General features: G+C 37.5%; 1 protein-coding gene across 2 annotated transcripts; it reads right to left on the bottom strand.

The window, feature by feature from the left end:
* Nucleotides 1-6098: 6098 nt before the first annotated feature.
* LOC113318808 (rac-like GTP-binding protein 3) lies at nucleotides 6099-9766 on the bottom strand. 2 transcript variants are annotated; one of them, XM_026567059.1, is made up of 8 exons: nucleotides 9310-9766; nucleotides 9056-9143; nucleotides 8803-8912; nucleotides 8646-8709; nucleotides 7314-7378; nucleotides 7128-7193; nucleotides 6906-7006; nucleotides 6099-6423 (listed from the first exon to the last, which is right to left on the bottom strand). In XM_026567059.1, the coding sequence occupies exons 1-8, from the start codon at nucleotides 9412-9414 to the stop codon at nucleotides 6381-6383; spliced, it is 642 nt and encodes a 213-aa protein (XP_026422844.1). In that variant the 5' UTR covers nucleotides 9415-9766; the 3' UTR covers nucleotides 6099-6380. The 2 variants fall into 2 exon arrangements, with proteins under 2 accessions (XP_026422844.1, XP_026422845.1); XM_026567060.1 differs by having other exon boundaries at nucleotides 6108-6420; nucleotides 9310-9765.
* Between the last annotated feature and the right edge of the window lie 307 nt (nucleotides 9767-10073).

Genomic DNA, 10073 nt, shown 5'->3' with positions numbered 1-10073 from the left:
GGGAGGAAGTTGGTTCTGCAAATATATCAGAGAAAGAGCCCAAAACTTATTTTACTGGAGTATGTATGGGGTTATGGGCTTTAATGGTAATTGCAAAGAACTGACCAATTAATGTGGGGGTGTTATTTTTGAGAAACTTTCTCAGTGAAGAGCTAGAAATAATATTAAGGGAGGGTTTAGAAGGACTTCCCTGAAGCGTGATGTAGCTACCATGATGCATAAAAGAAATCTTCAGCTGAGCAAAGTTGAAAGTGATGTCTTCCAATTGTTGTAGCCAATCTGCTCCCAGTACCATATCAAAAACCCCTAATGGTGAGACTCTTAAATTAGAACAAAAGTTATAACCCTGTAAATCCCAATGCAGGTTTTGACATATGCCCTTGATCATGAGATTGTCCCATTGGCGACAGTAACTAGCATTGGACCTGTTGGAGAAGCATGAATGCCAAGTTTGTCCACAAGTGAGGAATCAATGAAGCTGTGTGTGCTTCCAGTGTCAACTAGAACCATAATGGGATGTCTGTGTAGGTGGCTTGTAATTTTGATGGTGTCATGAACAACATTCCCTGTTAAGGCATGCATAAATATCTCAATAGGAGAATCAGGGGATGAAGTGGAAGCAACAGTGGAATTATCATTAATCAGTTTTTCATGTTCCTCCACTTCTTCATCATAAATGAGCATAAAAAGTTGCTGAGTTTTGCACCTATAGCCCTTCCTATAGAACTCATCACAATTATAACATAAGCCCTTATCTTTCCTCATCTGCATTTGGGCATGAGTAAGCCTTTTGATTGGAGGAAATGGATTGTCAGGTGGAGTTTTCATTAGTGTGGTAGGCTGTGTCACAATGGGGGTAGTGGATGAGTTCTGTGTCTAGAAGAGAAAAATGGCTTAATAGAGGAAGGTGGATGAGACACATTAGGTGGTGTGGGTGAAAAGGGTCTAGAGAAAGATTTAAGTGGTTTTGAATGATGGTGCAATGAAGCTTGTTGCATCCTTGCTAAGAAAAAGGCTTCAGAAGTAGTTGCATGTTTGAACATTGTCACAGTATTACGTATGTCATCTTTCAAACCACTAATGAAATTGAGGGTATAGAAACTCTCTGGTAGTGAAGGATTGTTAGCAACCATAAAACCCTTGTAATGTTCCCATTGATCAAAGTACTCTTTTACAGTTGTAGTTTGAGCTAATTTGTTGAAACTATCCACATAATTGTCCTGAGAAATATCTTCAAATCTAATGCATAAATCACGAACAAAATCACTCCATTGGATAGATTCTTTACCTTGCTCGTAGTTGACCCACCAGGAATCGACCTGAGAGTCGAAGTGAATGGCGACCATGTCGACTCGATCTTCATCAGGAAATTTGTGAAACGCGAAATAGCGTTCACATTTAACATCCCATCTGCGAGGATTAGAATCATTGAATCGCGGAAAATCGATCTTCGGTGTACGAGAGAACTTGCTGGGTGGAGCAGATAAGTTTTTGATAATCTGTCGAAATCCATTAACAGATCGATTTGAAGCTTCTGTATCATCATCATTATGTGGATCTGGCGGTAAATCGGATTGGGGTTGGTGATTTTCTTTGAGTAGATTAAGAATGATGGCGAGTTGTGATTCAACATTAGCACTCGATGTTTTTAAAGCAGCGATGTCGGATTCGATAGTGGAGATGGATTGAGTGTGTTGATTCATAGTAACAGTGAGATCTGCAATTTTTTGTTGGATAGCCATGGATACAGGTTCCAGGAAGGAAGTCTAATACCAATTGTAGTGTACTGGTGTACAACTACAAGTAATTGATCAACTAGATCCAGCAGCAAGCTGCTTTCTTTCTGCTAGCAGAACCTAACCTTCAAATTGAAAGCAAATCGGTTTTTCATTAATGAATTTAGGGTTTTACAATGATTGGGTATTTAACTCACCAATCTGAGAAAAAGAAGACATCAACGACCCCGAATATATCAATGAAGTAAAAGAGAAGGAAAACGAAACTCGAGGAAATAAAGTTATTGCACAACTGTTGACTCGTATCTTTTCTAGCTAGCTTAGTGAGTCGTAAGGCCTGGCTCAGTCGAGTGACTCGGTTCACAGTCATGGGAACATGACACGTTACCATCACCGCCACCAACACCGTCGCCCCCACCACTATCATCATCACCAGCAACACCGCCACTGTCTTATGCAGTCATGGTTAGTTCATCTTGCTCTTTGGAAATCGTTTCATCGTAATTTCCCAAGCTTTGCCTGAAAGGAAATCGCCTCAATTGCATGTCTGCTAAATCTTATGCAGACATGGTTACTTCCCGTTAAATCTTCCAGTTGCATGCCTCAATTTACTCCAGGCATGTTACATATATCCCAATTTCGATTATTAATTTCAAGTTGTATCGATTATGTCGCAAATTGAAAGTTAAATTCTCGATTCATCTTTCTCATGGTACATATATATGCTACTTGATTTGAAGGTCCAATGTCTCCTTCGATTGCACCCAATTTTGTAGCTGAAAATCCCTTCTGATTGTATACATAATTTAATTCTAGGGTTTGTCTCGATTTAGAATTTAGGCTAAATCGATGTATGAAGCAGTTTTTTTATACTGGCCAGGCTCATGACTTCATGTTGCTGCCTTGCTACCAGATCATTAGATTGACAATTCACAAGCTGTAGGAATAGAGATTGGGGTTAACCCCAACCATGTACTGCATCTTGAATCCTTGATCCCGGAAGAAATTTTATTCACTGCTGTTGTCAGTAATTCTTCTTCCTGCTGTCGTGGATTGGTGCTTTCCAGTTTCTGTGGTGCAGTTTGGCTTTTCATCGTTGCTTTACCCTCTGTAGGAGATTTTGGGTGATGTCAATGATTCGATCCCCTTTGAGTTTCAATTATGGATTAATAGTTGCTCAGGCAAACCAAAAAGCAAACCATAACATTAAAACTTACGTTTCTAATGTCAATTTCTATCAATGTTTACGAATATGGATGTTACTGTATTTGACAGTTCGAATATTCGCGCTTTTTTGGATGAATTTCATTTAATCATACACTTCTAAGAGTTAAATTCAGAGATAAGAATACTTCCATTTTGGTTGTGTCGTTCGTATGATGATTAATGCATCCCGTTGTGCCTTTGGACTTGGTATAATTTTCTTGGAGATGAATTTTGTGACGAACTGATGGCCCAGACAGCCGTTCTGAATTGTATTGATTTTGAGTCGTATTTTGAAAATTGAATGATAGCTCACTAGATGTCCTGAATTCTTTTTTATTCAATGTTAATGAGGATCTATTTCTGTTCATGGTTTAGTATTTGCTTATGACACCGGTGTTTTGGTTCATAGTTTGACAGTAGTAAGCAAACAATAGGTTATTTTCCATAGGGTGTTCTTTAAAGCTGAACTTGGTTGTTGACATGAGATGAGGCTGTAAACAATTGAAGCGATGTTATTTTGAGGCTATAATACCAGTTGTCATCATCGAGTCTTTTTTCTGCGAACTCTAGCTGACATTGAGATATAAAGTGCAACCTTTATCAACTTCTGTTCTTCTTTCGCTTGCTGTATTGTCACTTCTTTGCCATTATTCCTTTCTTATAGAGTCTGTATTTGGTTCGTTGAAATTTACAATTTTGAACACAATGATTGACAAGGATTGTTGAAATTTATAGCCTGCATTTGGTTGGTATTATGTCTACATATAAACTAACCAGCTTGGAGAAGGTCATCATTAATCGAAATGTGAGTGTACTGATTACAACAATTTCATCTTTAATATACACAGGTGTTGAGACTTACAAATATGTTGTGCAACAGTTTCCGGGTTAATCCTGGCTGATTCCATGTGCAACGAGACGAGCTTCACCTTCACAGTGTCGCTTCATGGACCATCTTTTCGCTTGCCAAGTTCAAACTTTCCAGGGAGAAGCCAAGGCCTTCGGCCTGAAAACTGTGACGAGATAGCCTATTGTTGGTGGACTTAACTTGGAGAGCCTAAGGTTCATCTTTCCAAACTGTGAATATGTCAGCCTTACTAAGTTAAATTAATTTTGTAGAAATTTGCTAAGGATTTTCTCCAAACAAGGCAGGAACGTAAGAGTCAAACTCATCCTCTCCCGAGTGAAGACTGTAATATCGAAGAATATTTGAATAGTTGTTCGGTTGTGGTTGCGGTTCCCTCAACCTTTGTGAAGAAAGCAAGGCAGTCACTTGATTTTCTCTATGACCGATTTATTTTTTTTAAAACCTTGGTTGCGACATTTGTCTAAGGAAAAGGAACTGTGGCTTACTTATGCAGCAAAGTAAACGTGCTTGCATATCATGCTAAGCAAAAGGTCTAACTTAAGTGAAGGTGTATCTGAAACTCTGTGCTTTACGTGCAAAGCACGTTCACTCTACTTGTTAACAATGTAACAGAGGCATTAAATGGAAAGAGTAGTGCTGCGAAGTGGACCACAAACTTAGTCATCCTAGACTGTTTAAATTTGCTTAGTTGTTTTGAAAGCCTGGATATCTAGTAATAATGTAGCGCACCTATTAGCTAAATAGGCGTGCAATGAAGTTACTAGTATTTTTTTTAGGGTGGAAACATTGCTGAATGGTTGAAGGCATGAATTGAGAATGACGATGGGAAAATACTTATCCATTCCCTCTCCTCTCTGGCTCCTCCCCAGATCTGAGCAGATTTCTATCTGTTTCTTGTTTTTTTAGTTAACAAGTAGTTTAGGTTAGGTTAGTTTAAGTATTTTCTTCAATCTCCATTGCTTTTAGGAGATTTTTATGGTGTTCTTATGGGTCTTTTCACCCCTTTAGTTTGTAGCTTCTCCTTTATGGAGATTCTCTATGCACTCTCATGGTGTTTATTTATGATTTTAATGAGGTGGAAATTTAAGTATGGTGACCAAGATTCAAGACTTTATGCATATTATTTTCATATTTTTACGAGAAGATCTCTTTTTCAAGAAGAAAAAACCCTATCAAATGGTTGGATTATAATCCCAAAAACCATTCGTCCAATCTGCGGATCGCTTAGTACTCTTGTTGGTATTCTGTTACGTCTCTTCACGAGTTATTCTTCATTAGTACCTTTTAATGGTATTTTGATCTTTTAATGACAGCGTAGCCTAAGAATTATTCAATATACATTTTTTTTCCTAGCAAAAAAAAAAAAAGAAAGAAAAAACAATTTCTTAGACGAGATTCCTAAACTTCTGTTAGAATATGGGCATCCAACTCAAAACCAATTGGCAATAAGTGGAGTGGCCCTAAAAATTATAAATCGCTGGATTTTAGATAACTCAAACAATGTGGGACTAATAATCTCAACAACTTCCTCAATTTCAAGCATGCATCTTTACGATCTTAGGCGACCTTGGATTAGAGGGATTTCTAAGGTAACACCAAACTTACTCATTTCCTGGCCTGCTGCATCTTTACGGTCCTGGATTGAGATGACGTTAGAGGGATTTCCAAAGGTCTATGTGCAATCACAAGGACCGGTCGACTTCATCAACTAACATAAGTTTATCTATCTTTGCCATGAAAAGCAAGATACCTCTCTGTCCAGGTTATATAAGCGGAGAACTAATTTCTGGTTGTCCATCTACAAAGGCATAGTTCTAGTTCCTATAAAACTTTTCCAAATAAACCCCTATTTATGATAGTAGTATTACACTAACATCAATTTAATAATTCAGTTTTCATCGAAAATAAGGGGTAAAATAGGAAAGACAGTGGATATTTATAAAATTCACATTGTTTTCTTAATCTAAGTGATTTGGCGTCTTGGACCGAGGGAGTATTAGTATATCCGTGGTAAACCAAACGCATTAAAGTTACTAATTGTGGGTAAAGACTCTTCCCCAGTTGAGAATTAAGACGCCGGGAACCGTTAGGTTGTTTGTCACGTCTTGGGCTCAAGGAGGATAGTTTTATGCACTTAACAACATGCCAATTTTCCCTTTCTCGGGCTAAAATGCGCATCCATAGGAACGCACATTTGTATCTAGGTGAGGCCTCCCCGCGAACTAGCTCTCCCGCAATGGTCCTAACGTTAGAAAAGACAAATCGATACATAGCCAGCCCGTCTTCTACGATGAAAGTAAAGAATCTAGTGGACGTTGTTTTAGTTGATAACAAGGTAATCACTTAATTACATCAAAAATCAAATAATACATAAAGATTAGTGTTTCAAACAAAGCCAATTGCAAGGATCATAATATGAGAGATTAGAACTATATAGCATGAAACCGTTCAGGCCCAAACCAATCATCAAGTAGTGTTAACCAAAAGGAGAGATGGAAGTTAAATCCAAACTTGCGACGACAGGTCGTGGAAATCCCAACTGAGATGATTAGAGATCGGGATAGAAAACCTCATTTCAGACACACGAGCTTCCTACCACAAACGACACTCCTGCTAGAAGTGAAACAAAAAAGGCCTATTTTAGCAAATCATGCTATATGGTAATCCATAATTCAGGAAGAAAAGAGAATAGACAAGTGTGAGGATCAATTTCGAAAAGTATGTTACAGAAATACTTCAGACATCTCTGGTCCTTCCTGTACAAAGGTTATGCATGTTTGGAGAAAGCAATCCTTCATTAAGATTTTTGATCTGATCTACATAACTTAAGCAATAGGTGCAAGTAAATTGGGGTGGAACACTAAGCAGTCACACCCGCATATGTACTACAAGTCGTCAATCATCCAATTTAAATTGCAAGAGGATGGACAAGGCTCTATAAGTAAATAAGCATATCACTGTATCACATAGCTCCTAACCATCAAAATGATAAATAATGGAGTGGAACCAGTTCCAGGTTAGAAACTATAGTAGCATCAATGAGAGAAGTAACAACATAAACGTATACGACAAAGGAGAAATTGGGAGTTACTGACAGTAGTGAACATCCCCGGCGTTGCTTTTTCTTCTTTTCTTTTTGCTTCTGTGGTGGCTTTATCACTACCTTGATTGCAGCATCAAAAACTGCTTTCACATTCTGTTCATTAGGAGAGCAAAGGATACCAATTAGAACTTAGATGTACTACCAGAAGATTGGCGTGCAACATATTGCAGTTTGATGCTGATGTGGTCAAGGAAACGACAAAAAATACTGTTACCTGCTGAGTTTTTGAACTGCATTCAATATAATAAGCCGCCCCTATCTGTTTTCTTAGTTCTTCACCCTGATAGTAGTGAACACTGTTATTCTCAAATTCGACAAAGACACAAGTCATCACAAGAAGTGGCCACACCATAAATGTTCACCCCATCTAAAACTGGAACTTATGGAGCAGCAATCACACCTGTGCAGTACTCACGGGAACCAATCCTGGGTGATCAGCCATATAATGCTTATCTTCGCGAAGATCTGTGTCCATTTTAAAGCGTTAATTCATCGAAACTGGATATAGTGATTTCACATAGATATCCGCAATGAGCAAGGACAAACCCATTAAGCATCAATACATATTATTAACACATTAACAGACCATAATGATAGGCTAGACCTAAGTCCACTAGTGCTAAATAGCCTTTAAAGCTGACTTAGAAGAAGCATTATATGGTATTGTAGGGATATGGTACGAGAGAAGGTGACCAATCGAATTGGCAAAATTGCTCAACACCTGATGGTTTGTTCTTGCACATGTACAAGCCTAGAATTAGTGACTGTTGTTGAACTTGTGAGAAATACAGACAATGCTTCCATGGTTCATCACCTAGTTACACTAAGGTTGGTGCCCTGTTAGTTTGATCCAATAAATACGTCTTTAATTATATCTTCCCCCAACATCTAAACGTGTAACTGGTAAAAAACAGAAAAACACTAACATACTTCTCCAGGACTTGCAGTTCAAATTACCTACACAAATGACTAGTAGAGTAGAGATCCAAGACCTACATTATGTGGTTGTTTAGTTGCGAGACTCAGGTCGGAGTAGATGGACAACCTTTCAACAAATTGTTTATCATATATGCATGTATAATAAGCATAGTGACGAGAACCAAGAGTGGTGTACATATGTTTAAGCTTCGTAGATAGCCCGGTACAATGAAAAAAGCTGGAGTCAAGGTATCAGACTGATGATGTAAAATCAAGGACAAAAAAGGAGCTTGCTGCGATTACCATCTTTCAAGTAATTCTTTATGATATCTATAAATGTGAGTTCAGAAAGGGAAATTTTTTGACCAAAATATTAGAAAGCAAAACATATGCAATAGCATCATAGACCTGCCTTTTCAGATTGGTCATACGCATAAGTTTATACCGCTAGCTGTATTTCCTAAACCGAAGTTTTAGTAATATTAGTACCGATTGGTAATTCCTACTTCTCTAATTCTCACGTTATTTAACAACATACTATATATAGTAGGATTGTGAAGCAGATAAAAGAGAAAGAAAAATTGAGTCTTAATAAGTGTGATAACACCCACAAGATTGTAGCTAACTAGTAACACTAATTCACTCCAAAATAACATGATAAAACAGGAATCCTATCAGAATGGCAGATTATAATCCAGTTAGGAGGGGGATATCAGGTATAAGTGGTAACCGTAATAGCAGATCTAACAAAGCAAATTATGCAGTAAAACATCACGACGTGAAGCAAACCAATAAGCAATTTTTCTGCACTTACCCAATTTAGTACCAGCAAGAACAACAGGAACTCCAGGCGCAAAATGTTGAAGCTCTGGGATCCACTGTAATAATACTTAGTAAGAGAATCAGCTAAGCATAGTTACAAACACATTTAACCACTACACCATATTGCAGGATTTTCATGAAGTGGTTACCTTTTTAAGTACATTTTCATAGCTGGCACGGCTAACTAATGAGAACGCTAAGACGAAAACATCCGCTCCTCTATAGCTGAGAGGCCTTAATCTATTATAATCTTCTTGCCCTGAAAAGAGAAGTACCAGGTTCTTATTAAACAGTTCAAAAACAAAAACAGAATTTTTCAAGGGTTCAAATCAATTCAAAAAATTGGTAACTAGCTAAACTAAGAAGGAAAGTAATTAACATTAAAATGGAGTAGGATTTTACCAGCTGTATCCCAAAGGCCTAAATTAACAGTCGTTCCTTCGACGACTACATTCGCGCTGAAGTTATCAAATACAGTTGGTATATAGTCCTGAAAACAAGTAAAACATAATTTCAACAAATTGAAACAAACCCACCAATCAAAACTGAAAAAATCATAAAAATTTGCAAAACCCAAAACCAGAAATGGCCAAAAACACATAAAAACTCTGAAATTTAAAGATAAAGAAAATACGAGAAGGAGATGAGATAACTACAGTGGGAAATTTGTTGCTAGTGTAGCAGATAAGCATACAAGTTTTACCAACAGCGCCATCACCAACAGTAACACACTTGATAAACCTAGACGCACTGGAAGCCATTGAAGAAGAGGAATAAGAAGAGAAAAGAAAAATGAAAAGGGGAAACAATGGGTGTGGTTGTGGGTGTGTTTTTCACTTTTAAGAAAAAGAGAGAGAATACAAAAAAAGAAGGTAGAAAAAGATCACATGATTCTTGACACTTTCCGTGTGAGTCTCTGTAGATATAATTAGTGATTCTGGTAAATGATTTTACTGAAAGGTTTTTAAAAAATTTCAGAATTTGGGTTCTCTTTCTGTTCAAGAGAGAGAGAGAATTGATTGTAAAGAACAAAAAAGTATGAAACCTGAGAGGTGGGTAATTGCAGGTGGTGGTGGAATGGTGGTAGGGAAATGCATAACTATACAGTGTGTGTGTAGTGTGTACTCTACAAGTAAAGGAGCTTTCATTGTGGATCGGGTTTTACCCACTGATTCTCTGTACTCATATATGTTATAAAACATCTAGAATCGTTAAGGGAACTTCCCAGTGGTATTGCGTCGTCCGTGACGTTTTATTTTTCCTTTGGGTTATTTTGAGGTTGCACCTGTTTGAAGTATCAGTTGCAGAAAAAAAAATCTGTTTTGATACGATCAGTTGTAAAAATTAAGTTATCCTTTCAAAACTTTTCTTTCTCTTTTTTAGTTTTTTGAGTTCAAAGTGTTACCATATATAGTAAAAA

The sequence above is a fragment of the Papaver somniferum genome, chromosome 10, assembly GCF_003573695.1.
Source record: "Papaver somniferum cultivar HN1 chromosome 10, ASM357369v1, whole genome shotgun sequence".
NCBI classification, from domain to species: Eukaryota; Viridiplantae; Streptophyta; class Magnoliopsida; order Ranunculales; family Papaveraceae; genus Papaver; species Papaver somniferum.
Note: the sequence above shows the minus strand (reverse complement) of the source record. Positions and strands in the feature narration are given on the sequence as shown.